We start from the raw sequence: 16,437 nt of genomic DNA on the forward strand, positions 1-16,437 counted from the left end.
CATGTCAATAAAGCTGATTAGCAAGTGCCTGGGAAGAAGAGAGAATAGGGTGGGACTTCTGCCAGCCAGGGGAAGGAGAGAGAAAGAAGGTAACAGATTGAGCCATGAGGAGGGAGGACAGAAGACAGAAGAATGGAAAGCCCTAAATGCAAGTATTATGAGTTTTGACTGGGAGGTAGCCAGATTAGCTTAGAGGATTAAAATATATCAATTGGCTGTCCAGGCAGTAAAGCCTTAAGTAAATCTTGGTCTTTCTGTGTCATTATTGGGGAATTCACCAGAATAAAGAAAACCAGCTGCTGCATTAATTTATAGGCTACCTTTATATTAAAATCAACATTTACAGGTATGTTTCCGGTGGTCTGCCCACTGTAGCTCGCTTATGGCTTGACGGTTGAGCCTGGGAAGGCATCTGTGACCTCATCCCACTGCCCACGGCTCACAGTCTGGGACACAGAGAACTCCTGGGTCAGTAGGTTCCATCAGGAATCTGGCCAGCCGGGGCCAGGCCCCACTTTCTGGGTGAGGACCTTCTGACTTTCTGTATGGCTGTGAGCCAAGTGTGGGACTAACAAACCACAATCCTTGACCAAGGCCTCATAGTGACTCTGTGAAGGTGGGGCTCCATCTTGTTAAGCATAGAAAAGGTTGCATTTTTTTTTTTGACCATTGTCACAGAGCCCAGATAGTGACCTGTTACACTCGGTCACTAGGACACTATGGCTGCCTCCCAGGGTTACACTCACTGTAGGAAATCTTGGAAGGAAGCAGCCTCCCTTTTCTCACCATCACTGGCAGCCTCCAGTCTCAGGAAGCCACAGCCCTTATGTCCTTCCACATGGCCTCAGGCAGTCCCTCCTGCTGCTGCCAACATCTCCCTCCTCCAAAGCCAAGGGGCAGGAGCACTAATCTCTATGAAGAGAAGGCTCAGCTGAGGGTGGTGCCTCATAGTGCCTATTGGCCTGCACTATCAGCAGGCCAGGCACTGAAATTGGCCCCAGGAGGGTGGTAGTGGTTTCTTGCAGGGAGATGTCCTGGGCCTTGAGACAGCTATGGCTGTCTAAAGGTGAAGAACTGGAGGAGGCAGCATGTGGTAGCCTCAGATGTTCTTGAGCATTCAGGGACCAGCATTTAGAGATACCCACTGTGGTCCACAGTCCTAAAACATGTGAGGGGGATTTAGGTATACTTTATCCAAAAAAGGCCCAGAAGTGTCACAAAACCTGCTTCAGGAGTTTGGAATTTGCTGGAACCTTCTCTCAAGTCATTGTTTTGAAGGCCTTAGGTCTGACAACACCACTGGGCAGAAAGCAATCATAGAAGGACAGGCACAGGGCCAGGGTCTGTCCTGCAACAGACATAAATGTTCAGCTGATTCATATTTCCCCATAGACCTAGCTCAGCAGGATCTTCTTGTCAGACCTAGCAGGGGCATCAGGACCTACTTCATCCCACATTGGTTTGGGGCAGCCTCCCTGCCTCCCTGAACCCTCACGGCATATAATCCTGTCCCTGTTCCACACAGTTTGGGGTGCCATTACTGTGATACAGCTGTTTGGGGGTAACCCATGAACATGTACGAAGCCCAGGCAATTCACAACTTTGAAAAGATGGACTTAGGTGGACCTTTCTTGGCTTGTCATTGGTGTCATCTGCCCAGGAGAGGTTAGGGTGTCATCTGCCCAGAAGAGGTTAGCCTTATAGCTCACATCAGTAGATGAGTCATGGGTAACAGTAAATACTCAAGGGCCAGCAGCAAGAGTGAGTGGGCATTGGGGCTGGGGTACAGCAGCTAGCATTCAGAACCCACAGCTTAAACCCATAGACACTGGCATCCCAGTGGTGGGTAGAGGGCTGGTCATGTTCCCCTGTGGTGCCTGGAGGAAGGGAACAGGCATCTGAGATCAGCAGAGGGTATGGGGTCCTGGAGAGAGGCAGCTAGGATGAGACAAACAGAGGCCCAGGGATCTCAAGATAGGTTCACCACGGATGGAACATCTCTGTCTGGTGGGACATGTCTCCTTGATTTCTCAGTGTGTGAAATGCCCCATCCTACGAGTGTCATTGTCTTAGTGACATTGGAGTTTAAAAGCAGGTCTTGGAGTACAGTGTACAAGATTTACAAACTCGTTATAAGAATGGAAGGGGTGGGGGTGGGGGAGTATGTGAAACCAGGATCAGAGGAGCCATGAGGCTCACAGTAAACCTGACTTGACAATGGTTTGACTAATGGCGCCCTCATGTGGTCAGCATGAAGCTGCACATTCAGGAGGATGCTGGAGGTAGAGTGTTAACTTCCCCTGGCCTCCTCCTACCAGATGCTCAGGCCTCACAGGTTGAAGCCACAGCTGACTGCCTAGAGAGCATAAAGGGACAATTTCTGAGGACCCAGTAAGTGCACAAGGGCAGGCAGCTCCAGGACAATAAGGCCATATCCCTGAGGTTGCCCATCTTCCCAAGGTTGCCTGGTTGGCTCCTGTGGGTTCAGGGGATTTTAGCATTAGCCCAGGAGGCTCAGAGTCAGCCAGCAGACTGATAGCTTTATTAGACTTTCCTGAAACACATGGAACCTATCGGGTCCCTCCTGGGCAGGAACAGGGATGGGGCCACAGAACTGGGTATGCCCCTCTCACCTGTGATAGTATTTCTTTTGCCTGGCTCTGGGCAGGTTTCCCGAGATTCAAGACTCTGGAGTCCCAGGTGCATGCTGTGGGCTGGTGAAGGGCAGAGGAGCTCAAACCCTAACCAAAGTATTCCTTGATCTGGAGGACAGGGAGACTAATGGAACCCACAGTTCCACCACAGCCACTGGGCATAACTAGCCTTTCTCTGAACATTTGAGAGGAGAAATCAGAGACCCTGCTGTCAAAATGGCCTGAATCAGCCCCACTCACAGCCATCTTGGCTAAGTAGCCTCTGCCCTTGCTTTCCCTTGCTCTCCTAGATCCATGATCTTCGAAAATGGCTTCTGTGAGCACCGCTGAACTCAAGTCCCAAATAAGTCTGTGCACAGAACGAGAGCTCATCACTCCTCACAAAGAATGTGTGTGTGTTCGTGTGTTCAGGTGAGTATGAGTGTGTGCACACATGCAGTGGGGGAGCTGCAGCCACTCGCTGTCTCCATGTGGCTCCAGGGCATTTGTTAGTGTCCTCCCTGAGGGCTCCAAGGTTGCCAAGACCTCTCCTCAGACAACTCTTCTACCCTGGAACTAGAATTTTAACAAGTAGTACTCTGACTCACTAGCTAGCTCACAGTCATTGCCAACTCCCTGAACAGTCAGCACTGTGTGACAGGGTTGAGAAGGGCCTGGGGAAGGCTAATGGGGAAGGCCCAGAGCCACTATTTGTGCCTTCCAGAGCTTCCTTATGGTACAGTGGCACACCCTCTAGCAGGGTGATGGCAGCTGTCCTTCCTCTTGGACAAAAGAGCAGAACAGTCACTACCCTTGCCCCTGAACATGAGGCATGCCCTGTTAACATGACATGTGTCACAGCCTGCAGCTGCCCAGTGTGTGGTAACCCCCAGCCACATGAGAGCAGAAACAACTGTTTTGTTTTCCTTCATTTTAAATTTAAGTGGCCACACATGGTCAGTGACTGTCACACTGGATGACAGTAACAGAGAAAGATAACTAATGAGCAATGAAGAGGAAGTGGCTTCTGGTGGGGTTAGGAGAATGTGCCACACAAGCACAGGGCGGGACCTCATGAGAAGACCCCACAGAGAGAGTCTTCAAGGGCAGAAGTCACAGGGACTCTGGGAAGCTTCAAAGGCTCTCAGTGCTCAAAGCCCTGGACTTTACAAATAAAATGCTGTTGTGGGAAGCTGAGGTCTCGAGCAGTCCCTGAGAGCCCTGGGATGGGATGGTGGGCGTATCCACCTGAGTTCTTTCCCTCTGTAGTCCTCTTGTCCTGGTTCAGCTATCAGTGGGGTCTTAGCTCCCCCTGGAAGCCACACACGGTGACCATCTAGATAAGCATTGTGACAGACAACAGCAGAGGGCAGCTGTCTTGGAGAGTTGTTTGTTTGTTTGTTTGTTTGTTTGTTTTTATCAACTTGACCCGAGCTACACTCATCTGGGATGAGGGACTCTCAGTTGAGAAAATGCTGTAGGCAAGCCTGTAAGGCATTTTCTTAGTGATTGATGGAGTAGGGTCCAGTCCATTGTGGGTGGGGTCATCCCTGGGATGGTGGTCTTGGGTTCTTTAAGAAAGCAGGCTGAGAAAGCCACAAGGAACAAGCCTTTAAGCAGCGCTGCTCCTTGGCCTCTGCGTCTGCTCCTGCCTCTGGGTTCCTGCCCTGATTTCTTTCAATGATGGCATAGTGCTGTGCCAAGAACCCTTTCCTCCCCAAGTTGCTTTTGGTTATGTTGTTCCGTGATAGCAATAGTCACCCTAAGTAAGGCAGAGGAGCAGACTCTGGATACGAGAGACTCAAGGGAGACCTGGGGAGACATTTAGGAATGGCCACCAACAGGGGACAAACATGGAAACCTACTAACTGCCCTTCATCACAGTAGGGCCCTAACCAAGAGAGCATGGGTCCCCAAATCCCCTGTTGACAGGCAGGTACACTTAGCCCACTTACACTGTGGAGGAAGCAGTAACCAAGGCCAACAAGAAGGATGCCCTAAAGCGCTGCTGGACGCAAGGCAAGCTGACGCTGCCCACCACATGTGGGAGTGAGCAGTTGTGAGGTTAACCAGCCCTTATCTGTGGTTCCCGGTGAGGAGGAAGCAGAGGCACAGCCTTGGTATTTAACAGCAGCGTGGCAGTGGCTTGGCAGTGGCTTGGCACACGCATGGCTGCACACACACACACTCTACCAGAACATTCACACTCCATGGAAAGTTCTATCTGTGGCCAGCAAGGGAGGGTCAAACAGGTACTCTAGAAGACAGCATCCACTCTACCTGACAGAGAGTATGAGTTGTGTCTCTGTCTGTCCCTTATATCCACCTCCAAGGGTCCTCACAGCTATAAGTCATCTCAGGGAGCGCGTGTCTCTGCATACTTGTGAGTGAGTGTGTGTGAGTGATGTGTGTGTGTGAGAGGGTCTGTGTGTGATGTGTGTGTGTGTGTGTGAGAGTGTCTGTGTGTGAATATGTGGTGAGTATGAGTGTGTGTGTGTGTGAGTGTGTGTGTGAGTGTGTGTGAATGTGTGGTGAGTATGAGTGTGTGTGTCTGTGTGTGAATGTGTGGTGAGTATGAGTGTGTGTGTGAGTGTGTGTGTGTGAGTGTCTGTGTGTGAATGTGTGGTGAGTATGAGTGTGTGTGTGTGAGTGTGTGTGTGAGTGTCTGTGTGTGAATGTGTGGTGAGTATGAGTGTGTGTGTGAGTGTGTGTGTGTGAGTGTCTGTGTGTGAATGTGTGGTGAGTATGAGTGTGTGTGTGTGAGTGTGTGTGTGTGTGAGTGTCTGTGTGTGAATGTGTGGTGAGTATGAGTGTGTGTGTGTGAGTGTGTGTGTGTGTGTGAATGTGTGTGAATGTGTGGTGAGTATGAGTGTGTGTCTGTGTGTGATGTGTGTGTGTGTGAGAGTGTCTGTGTGTGAATGTGTGGTGAGTATGAGTGTGTGTCTGTGTGTGATGTGTGTGTGTGTGAGAGTGTCTGTGTGTGAATGTGTGGTGAGTATGAGTGTGTGTGTCTGTGTGTGAATGTGTGTGTGAATGTGTGTGTGAATGAGTGTGTGTGTATGAGTGTGTGAGTGAGTACGTGTGTGTGTTCACGTCTGTGTGCATCTGTCTTGTTCATTTCTGCCTGCATGTTTCAGGGCAATTATGTGGTGTGTGCATCTGTACATGCGTGAGCCATGCAGGCACTTTTAGGAGCAGGGCCTCATCACCAAGAACGGCTGGGAGAGGAGGCCCATTGGCCTATGTGGCTGGAGAAGCTTTGTGAATGGAGGGTGGGCATACTGCATGGGAAGGTGGCCCGATGTCTTATGGCTGCTCCCAGTCCTCTGACTGAAAAGGGCCTCAGGCGATTTATTGGTGATCTGCTTAGGAGCACGTCTGTCTGTGCTTCACTATGAATTTATGCTTGGACCAGTGTGTCTTAGCAACTAAATGTGGAGGTTGTACAGCAAGCAGCTTCAGGGCCTGCTCACAGGGCAGGGCAAGGCGGCCTATCTGTGGTCAGTGATCAGCATGCTCCAAAAAGCAAAGAGACCTCCACTAGCCTCTTTCACCCTTGCCACAGGACACTGGCCCCACAGAAGAACTTAATAACCATGGCTGCAGAATCCCCCAGGAGCCAATGACAGCTACAGCAAAGAGAACCCATGCGGTGGCCTCCAGAGATGGGTCTTTCCTCTGATCCAACCGTTTTCAGGGTTGGTGAGCCTGGTATGATTTCCTCCTTCTTTTCAATATTCATTTATTCTCTCTTTACCTTCTCCCTCTCTCCAAGGTTTCCTGTGTAAAGTAGTAGATCTCAAACTTGTGGTCCTCCTGCCTCAGCCTCCTGAGTGCTGAGCTGACAGTAGGAACTACACCTGGCTCCCTTGAGTGTTCTTAAAATTTGCATCTTAATCTGATTTGCTTTGCTTCTCCATATGGTAGGATGTGTACATGTATAAACATGTAAATGCACATGTGTAACCATGGATACAAGTATGTGTGTAATGTGTATATGGATGAGCACACATGCATGAACAGGTGTGTACAAAAATTCATGTGTGAACACATGTTGGAAACACACAGGGATGTGCGTGCATGTGAGAGTGTGCATGTGCAGAGCACAGGTGTGAACCTTTGCATATATGTGAGCATGTATGAGTTCATTTGTGAACATGAGTATGTATACATGCATAACTGCATGGGTTAACGGTGCGTGTTAACCTGTACATGTGTACATGTGTGACTGTGAGAATACATGAGTGTGTGCACGAGTGTACACATACACATGAGTGAGCGTACATGTCTGAAGACAGCCTTGGCGGACTTTCTTGGACCTGGAGGTGGTCAGGGAGCTTGGAGATTACCTTGGCTAGTGCGGGGCTGGTGAGGCTGGCTCTACCATCATGAGAAGAGCCTGCGGGTGGCTCCGAATGACTGACACTCAGAGGTGCCCTGCAGGCTCTGCAGCAACTCCCACAGAGATCTGCGAGCACTAGCTCAGCCTTGAGAAAGGAATGAACCGTGGCAGGCAAGGATAGCAAGTCTGGTGTCTGCTCCATCTTCCTCGCTGGGCTGCAGCACATCCTCTCACTTGGGGTTTCCACTACAGAGCTGCTTCCCTTCTCTGTCACTACCTCTGTGGTCTTGTCAGCAAGCTAAGTAGGGATCTCTCTGTGTGCCCTCCGTTTCTCTCCAATATTCTGTCATGTTTGCTCCAATCACCCAAAGTGTCCTCAGCAGGGCCCTAACATGCTGGGGCAAGCCGGAGGAACAGGACTCCTGATACTTACAGAAGGGACAGGGAGGGCGTGGGGCTACTCACAGTAGCAGGCACAGCACAGTACTGACCTAGAAACCCATGAGCCAGATGCACCTACAGGACCCAGTGGTCCCTACTCCACAGGGCCAGCTTGAGTTCACCTCTATTTCCTGGCTCAGTAGATCCTCCTCTTCCGGGGACACACAGGGCTCTGTGTTAACTTCTCCCCTGTTCCACCCATCAGCCCTACCTGCCAACTCCCACCCACTCATAGCCAGGCTGTCTGGGCATCAGTCTGAGAGAGCCGCCTCTCCTTGGATGAATCTCAGATGAAACACAACCACGTCTCTAGCCTCTCCCTCAGCTCAATGACAGATAGAAGACAAGCAGGTCTCCAGGAACCCTCCAGTTGCCCAGTCTCCGACTGAGACTGCTGAAACATTCAGTCTTATGACCCAAACAGTTATATTCTGGGCTTCTCCGATGTGAGGCAGTCATTATCGGACTGGCTAGATTACAGCGTTTAAACCGATCAAATGAGTCTTCCTTCCTTTAATACACATTCATGGGTTCTGGTCCTCCAGGGAATCGTGACTGATACAAACACCAAGGACATCGGCTGTTGCTGCTTTTGCTCTCTTGGTTTCTAGCAGCCACCTCAGGGGACTTCCTTGGAACTGATGACCAGATTAGAAGGGGAGCCAGGCTCCTTGATAAATTGAGCCTCAGCTGTAGAATGTCTTCTTCCAAAGACACGACCATATGGTGCCTTTCCCAGGCGTGGAAAGACTCACTCACCATGGATCTTTGAGTCCAGAATGGACAGTGACTAGTGACACTTTAAAAGAGAAAAGTGACTATATTTTGTTTTCTTCAAACAGCTCTCACTAGTAGCTTATGCTGGACTTGAACTTGGGATTAAGTGCTGGGATTACTGTAGTGCCAAGTAGTCCGTGGGAGCCCAGGACCTATAACAGTGGACTCTGAGCTGTGAACCCATTCCTCAATGAAGCTCCACCCTGACTGAGGACCCCAGGGTCTCAATCAAGCAGAAAATACCACAAATCCAGCTCTGGCCTCAGCAGCCCCTACCTGGGGATGCTGGTGAGATAGGTCATGACATTCTGGAACTCCTTGTCCGGGATCTCGCTGAAGGCTGGGTAGTCTGGGAAGGTGATGACTGGGCTTCCGTCCTGTCCCCGCCCACCTGAGGAGGAAAAAGGGGGAGATAGTCAGCAGCGCCTCAGCGTCCTAGCTGTCTCCAACAGAGCCAAAGAGACTTCTTGGACACAGGGTGTTTCAATTAACCCTCATCAAAGAAGCTTCTCGTTGTGGCAAATGGAGACCCTCACGAAACCAGCTGGACACATGCAGGGACCAAGGGGCTGTGGGAGCCCAGCCTTCGGTGGGTACTTTTACAACCCATGCCCCGCATCTGTGCCTCAGGGAACATCACAGAAGCAGGAGTAGAAGGACTTTAAGATCTAGGAAACTAGGAATTCTGTGAAACGGTTGTTCCTAGCAATGGCTGCATAAACAAGACGAGAATGACAGTCCAAGAGACTCCCGAAACACTGCAAGCTATTGCTATTGCCTTTGGCTGCCCCTAGGTGGAAGGTAAGTTCCTATTATGGGGACACCATGTTCTTCAGACACAGGAGCCCAGAGGACCTGAGCTGGATGTGACCTGAAGCTTTCTCCCTGAAGACTAGCTTTTGTGGTACCACAAGGTACTAGGGGAGCTCTACCCAGATGTATGCCTATGAACCTTAACAAAGACCAACATGGCGCCATACATAAACTCGGGGTGCAGTAGTGGCTTGCATACCTGGAGGTAACAAACAGCTTTCTAATTGGACTTAGGCTCACTTAACAAGAGGGAAACCATGCTGGTGTGAAAACTATTCAACAACCTGGGGTTAGGAAAACCATGGACCTTGGAGGAGAACCTTGAACTACCACTTTATAAACAAGCACAATTCCTAACTACATTCTAAATATTTATCCTTATACCAACAAAAAAGTATAGTTCTCATCCTCCATCAAAGAAACTTCTCTTTGCAATGGACAGAAAGAATTACAGAAGACCAGAACTAAGCAAAGTGCAGGGACCAAGAGATAGTGTGGAGTCCAGTCCCAACTGACACACCTACAACACGACTCCTTACTTAAGACCAGGAAGACTGCCAAAGGGGGCAGAAAAACTGTAATACCAGAAAAACAGGGATTTCTCTGTGATACTGTGTCTCCCAGAAATGCCTAAAAGATTATACCCATGAAGCCTCATCAACATGACTACCTAAACAAGGCCTGATCAATGAGGATACCAACAGACACGCTAACAGGAAGTGGGGAAGATCACAGAGCCTCAACCCTGGACAGGAAACTATAGGCAAGTAGGGGATGCTGGGGGTGGGAGGAGTGGTCTTCTCCAGGACAGAGCCCCCCACTGACAAATACCAAGCAGTCACCCTTGAGATCATATACATACGTGTAACATTATATAGAATGAGTGGTTGCATTTATATATTTAGGAACACACACACACACACACACACACACACACACACACACACATATTTGTAACAACAACTAAAGAAAAAGAGGCCATGAATTTGAGCGAGAACGAGGAAATTTGAAAGAGGGACGTGCATGGGAAGGGGCAGAGGGGGAAGGGAGGGGGATAATGGTGGATTATATTATATAAAAAACTATTACAAAGACATAAAATTTCACAAAAGGATGAGAGTATCAGAAGCCAGCCCTCTGAAGCTGGATATTCATTTAAAAAATCAGGGGACTTCAAATTGATATAAAGCCTTTGTGAGTACAAAAGATTTTTCACACCGATTTAATAGTTTCACAGGTATTATTAGGGGTTTCGTCTCTTCGGTGTGTTTAGCAAAACGCCATTGGCTCATAGCTTATAAACAACAGAAGTTTCCTTATCGTCGCTTTGTGGGCTGGAAGGCTTGGGTCAGGGCATCGGCAGCCTCAGGGTTTGGTGTAAGGGTGTCCCTGCTTGATGCACCATTACATCATGAAGCCTGTCTCCTGAAACCACCTCTCGAGAGGCTGGGCCTCAGTGGAGGTGGGGGTGGGGGGACACTCATTCAGACCGAAGCAGCTATGTGTGGTGTCTCAGATGCCACCCGGCTGTGGACCCCTGAAGCTATCCAGAAGCTGCTGGGTGTGACACTTCTCAGTCGGCAGGACTTGTGCTGGTTACTGCCACTGGATATTCTCTGGGCACTCAGGGCTGCCAGGCAGCTGCCTGCTTCAGTTTCTCTCCAGGGTGATTCTCAAGAGCAGAGGCTGCCCAGGCTGACTGTGGACTCCGAAGCAGGTGATGCCACGAAGGTCTGAGGAGCCTGCCCCAAACGCAGCCATTAAGTGGAGAGGGTGGTTCAGGACCCTGGGATACTCCACAGGGTATGCGGTAGCCTCATTTTGGAGAAAACTTCAGACCAGCTGTAAGTCTGCCATTAAAGCTGCCATGGGGGACACGAGGCTGCAACACTGGTGAAGCACCTGAGGGAAAGGCCATGAGCCCCGTGGGGCCCCAGAAGCTACGGGCTGGCTATGTGGCTGCTCTGCCAGGTAGAGTGGGCAGCGTGAGGCTCGTCAGCCGTCCATCTTTACACATTCAGTCAGGAGGCTGGAGGAGCGGTCCTGCCGAGACGTCCCTGATTAATGCATTTCCATCTAAACGGTGCCTGCTGGGTGCTGTGAGGAATGGCCACACCACTGCTCAAGGGAAGGCCTGGGGGTATCTCTCGTGAAGAATATGGATTTTGGTGGCTGAGAATGAGTACTCTGCCAGCCCAATTTCCATCTACAGCAGAGGAGAGAGTAAGGTATACAGTCCTGCAGCACTGGGCACTGAAGCTCGTAGATGACAGTGAGCTCATCTTCTGGTCCGCTGTATTCATAAAACCCCTAAACTGTGCAGTAGAACGGAGGGCAGGCCAGGGTTGGCTGTAAGTAGGAAGCTGTGTCTTCGAGGACGGAAATGGTCAGGCAAGGAGAAGAGGGATGGTCCAAGGCATGGATGCAGCTTAGGTACAGTGAGAGTGCAGATCCTTAGGTAAGGCACCAGGGTGTCCAAGTGACTGGGGCGTGGGACCAAGAGGATGAAGGCACCTGCTGAAATGTCCCAGGCGTGTCTCCACGAACAGCGACACAAACACAGATGGTCCGGCTTGTAGATATGGTAGACATTCAAGTTCCACACATTTGAACATTTCATAGTAGATGTTCACACACTTGGTCACAAAGAGCACCTCCAGTTATCAGCTCGCAGCTGCCCTGCTTGGCTCAGTAGGCCCTCCAAGTCGCAGAGGCTGAGGGCTGTCTGTGGTCTATGTCTCACATGACCTCTGGCACCTCTTCCAGGCCTCCTCTGAGTTACAGAGAAGCGTGGCTCCTTCTGATTCTGCTGGGTACCAGCAGGGGCTGCCGTCAACTCCTAGGCCCAAGACATTCATCCTCATCCCTCCCTCCGCACCTTCACAGATGGACAGAGGCTCAGAGGCTCAGGCAGATGAAGTCGGTCTCTGCAGCCTCAGCAGATGAGGGACCTCAGCCAGGGACCTTAGTGATGGGGACCGGACCTTCAGGGCATCTTCTAAGTAGCCTGGAGCTCTCAGGCTGTCAGACTTTGAGAGGTGAGCATACAGTGGGGTCCCCAGGATCTTACTATCAACTACCCTATGCCCCAATATAGGGACAGTGGGCAGTTCACACTCAAGGTCAAGGCCTCGAACCCAAGGCTGGGGCATCCATGAGCTAAGCCTGGAGCCTTGCTGGGCGGAGAGGTGGGGAGAAGTCGAGGAGGGGAGGCAGCACTGTGGCCTTTTCACCAGTTTCCTCTGAGCTCTCACTCTTTCTACTGTCCTCTCAGGGACCTTGGGGAGACCTTTCCCAATGGGACTGCCTCATCAGCAACACCTCAAGAGGTTCCACTTTCCTGCTCACCTCATCTGGATAGACGTTTCCTAAGTCAGTGATATACACCCCACAGACTGGATTTCAACTCCACTCCTGTCCAACATCTCAAAGATCCCTGGAATCTACGTGACTGGAGCATGTTGTATCTTGACCACAGGTCTGGCCAATGAAAACAAGAGAAGACCCCAAGGGGTGGGATGCTCCTGGAGTCACAGATATGGATAGAGTTTCTCCTTATGTGGCTAAGTGATGGGGGTGTTCTAGGCTAACTAGAAGGGGACACCCTGAGCTGACCTGAGATCTGGAGGAAGGCTCACATGTGGCCTTTTCCTGAATTGGTCTTGACCAATAGACACGTCTGGGCTCAGCACAGGAGTGCTGTCACAAGGCTGGACATGTACCACCTCTGGCAAGGTGGGACAACCATGACCCTCAGCCTTCAGCTTGGTCAGTCTCAAGGCCGTTGCTTCTGAAGCAGAGCTTGAGAAACAGCAAGAGCAGTACCAAGCGAGGTGCCTGGTGAGCTATGTCAGCCATGATCACAGGAGGCACCGATGGTACTGGGACTGGCATCCACTCATGGAAGGGCCGAGTTCCTGGAATCCTGGGTCAGGAACACCCAGCTCATCCGTCTCCAGAGCCTGAGGGCCACGGCTGGGATTTGAGTGTCTCTTAAGGCTTCCTGTGCTGGAGTTTAATCTGGGGGCTTCTGCGAGGCAGAAATAATCCAACTGGGGTACACAGAGGGGGAGGCCTCGGGGAAGCGATTAGCATTAATCATCAGGCAGGTGGCCCCTGACTGAGTCCTAGCGGCTTTATGAAGAGGCTTGAGGACACGGACACACACAAACATGTCTGAGCACACTCATATGTTCCCCGCCTCTCACTGTATGATAACTTGCACTGGCTAAGGTTTTGCCAGCAAGATCACCTGTGGATGTGTCCCTCAGCCTTGGCCTTTCACAGCTGTGAGCTAAATAAACCTCTTTCCTCAACAGCTTGTCTGCTCTGGGACGCTGCAGTGTGGACAACAGACCAGAAATGAGGGTGTGGACATGACCCTGCCACCTCCTCCCCATGGCCAGGTGCTTGGCAGAGGGCGACGAAGCAGCTACTGATGCAGACTTGGGTGTAGCCCCAGTGACTGGCCACGCCCCGGCTACCCCTCACCCCTGGCTTCCGGAACTCACCAGACAGGTAAGCAAAGCGCTTCTTCAGCTGCTCCTGGATGTCAGCGGCACAGAGTGGGACGATGTCCTGGTGCATGATTTCATCTGCAGGAAGAGCAGACATATTGTCACTGGGAGGAACCCTGGCCTCACACCCACTGGGGCTCTGGGAACAGCCCTCGGAGCCTCTGGAACGAGCTACAAACACCTAGGGAGCCTTGGTCACGTGGCTGGAAAAAAGGCATTTCAGTTTCCAATAAGCAGAGCAAGGCTTTGTTTCTCATTGCACAAATGCTGACTGATCCACCATCAATTTTTAAAAATGGATATGAGCCAGAGAAGGAAAGAGGAAAGAAGGGAAGGAGGGGAGTATGGGGGGAGAACGTGCTGGAGTAGGGAGAGGGAGACAGGGAGAGAGGGAGAGAGGGAGAGAGAGGAAGAGAGGGAGAGAGGGGGAGAGAGGGAGAGAGAGGAAGAGAGGGAGAGGGGGAGACAGAGGGAGAGAGAGGGAGACAGAGGGAGAGAGGGAGAGAGGGAGAGAGGAAGAGAGGGAGAGAGGGAGAACGATGCCAAGGGAGGAGGGCAGGATCTGACTCACAGGTAAGGTCCCTCCCCCTCCCCCTTCCTGCTTTGGCAGAGGTGCAGCACCTCAGGGCTTCACCTGCTGCCTACAGAAGGCTTGCTGGCTTGCTAACAGAGGCATCTGCCATCACCACAGACCTGCAGCCACCACAAGTCCCCAGATGTTCATGGTCCTGTGCTGCCCGTGTCCTACCATTTCCCCAATGCCTGTGAGGTGGCACCAATAAAGGGACTGAGGCCTGGCTGCTGGTGGCTCTGCCCTGATGTTTACTGTAAGCTGCAGATTAACATGTGCACAGATAGGCAGCATTCCAGCTAACCCCAAAATGGTATCGACAGGAAGGCTCACTAGGACCCAACAGATGAAATGTGGGGTCCTTACCACAAGTGAGGGCAGTGCTGACAGTCCTGGACATCAGTGTCCATAAGACCTGGGACTCACATTGACCCCAGGCCTGAGAAAGTGGGTCATGGTGACACTGTATGGGGACACTGCATGGTGACATTGTATGGTATGGGGACACTGTATGGTGACACTGTATGGGGACACTGTATGGTATGGTGACACTGTTGTCTGGGCGACACTGTTGTCTGAAAGCTCCCATGGAGGCAGCAGATGTCACCTGTACAACACTGATCTCAACTCCTGCTCCTGGGCTATACAAATGCCCGCTGGTAAAGCTATGACACCAAGTACACAGGGGCCCCACACTGCCACTGGGCAAAGAGGTGCCAGAATATCATGTCGGTCAGAGCTTTGGGAGCACAGCAGTGCCACATGAGGAGAGAGCAAGGAACAACTCCTTCTATTCATCACACTGTAAACACCAGGCTGGTCTCACATGTGAACTCAACACGCACAATCCAATGTCATTCAGACTTCTCGGCAATGCTAATTCCTTTATGATGCTGGGCCAGAAAGAGTCACCTAACAAGACTGATATAATTTTAAATTCTGGGGAAATGGTTCAGTGCGTGTGTACACATCACTGTGTAGGGGACACTCACGAGTGGCAGATCATTCTGTTGTGTTAGCTAGAGCAGAAGGTGGGAGGCTGGGGAGGCTGCTCTTAAACCTGCTTCTGACTTACAGAGGAACACAGAGTGGGAGCCCAGAGTCTTTCTGAATGCTTGAGGAATTTGGGGGCTACCAGGCAGTTTGTGGGTGTCACCTTAGGCTGTCAATTTCTCCAAGCTGAGAATGACCCACACAACGGTCCTCCAAACCCAGTGGTGAGTTGAGCCCTGAGCAGGTCGAAGCTCCTGGAACTTTGCCACGACCCTGGGGACATCTACCATGGGACCATAGACCTACGCTTTTAAACTTCTAGGCTGCACCTATTGGCAAGGAAATTAACCCCAGCACCATGGCCCTTGATGGAAATGTTTCTATGGAGTCCTCAGAATAGATTCCGTATGTCTGTAAATGACATTGTCTTCCTGGGTGACACAAGCCTGGGTGGACAGGCTCCAGAGGCTGTAAACTCATCCTACCTCATGTGCTCTGTTCATGCCTTGACCACCTGAGCTGTTTCCACGGACAGGGACAGGTTGACACATGGCTGAGTGCCACTTGGGGGCTACCCAGGGGCCTCCTGAGTTCCTTGGACAGGAAGTATGTTCAGACTGGGCCTCACCACAGCCACCCTGTGAAAGGAACCCTTTCTGTGAACAGTCCAACTTCCAGAGTTCCAATGAGACCCTCTCCAAGTCTTTCTGTCCCTGCCTGAGCAGGCCTGGGCCTCACCCCATGACCTACCACACGCCCCTGCCTCCCATAACGGCAGAGGCCACGGTACCTGGGCTTCAGCCTCCTTCAAGTTCGTATGAACAAATATCTGGGCCGGGACAACAGGTCAGCAGGTTAGGTACTTGCCTTGAAAACACAAGAGTCTGAATTCAGTTTCCAGAACCCATGTTAAAAAAAAAAAAAGGCAGGCGTGTTGCTGTGCCCTTTCAATCCTAGCACTGGGAGGCAGAGACAGACAGACAGGTCCATCCAGGTAGCCTACTTGGCAAGCTCCAGGCTAATGAGAGACTCTCAAAACAACCAAACAAAAGAGGTTGGTAGTACCCAAGGAACACCAGCCGAGGTCCACTGGTCCCCACAGATGCGTGTACAGATGTGCACGTGTATTCGCTCACACATGCACACACAACCAAACATGTACACAAGATAAAATATTAAATAGTGTGTGTGTGCGCATGTATGTGTGTGCGCGTGCGTGCATGCGAGCGTGTGTGCGTGTGTGTGTGTGTGTGTGTGTGTGTGTGTGTGTGTGTGTGTGTGTGTATGATCCCCAGCTAGTCCGTAGGGACACTCTAAGTGTCCACAAATGGTGCCCAGCCAACGCTGGAG

At 51.1% G+C, this 16,437-nt stretch overlaps 1 protein-coding gene across 18 annotated transcripts in view; it reads right to left on the minus strand.

The window, feature by feature from the left end:
- Mcf2l (MCF.2 cell line derived transforming sequence-like) overlaps positions 1-16,437 on the minus strand; it is a 146,407-nt gene that overhangs the window by 44,394 nt on the left and 85,576 nt on the right. For all 18 annotated transcript variants that reach the window (XM_039094165.2, XM_039094166.2, XM_063275044.1 and 15 more), the window contains 2 exons: positions 13,518-13,601; positions 8,470-8,584 (listed from right to left, as the gene is read on the minus strand). In XM_039094165.2, coding sequence (XP_038950093.1) covers positions 8,470-8,584; positions 13,518-13,601 — 199 coding nt within the window. The remainder of the gene's footprint in view (positions 1-8,469; positions 8,585-13,517; positions 13,602-16,437) is intronic.

Source organism: Rattus norvegicus, chromosome 16, assembly GCF_036323735.1.
Source record: "Rattus norvegicus strain BN/NHsdMcwi chromosome 16, GRCr8, whole genome shotgun sequence".
Taxonomy (NCBI): Eukaryota; Metazoa; Chordata; class Mammalia; order Rodentia; family Muridae; genus Rattus; species Rattus norvegicus.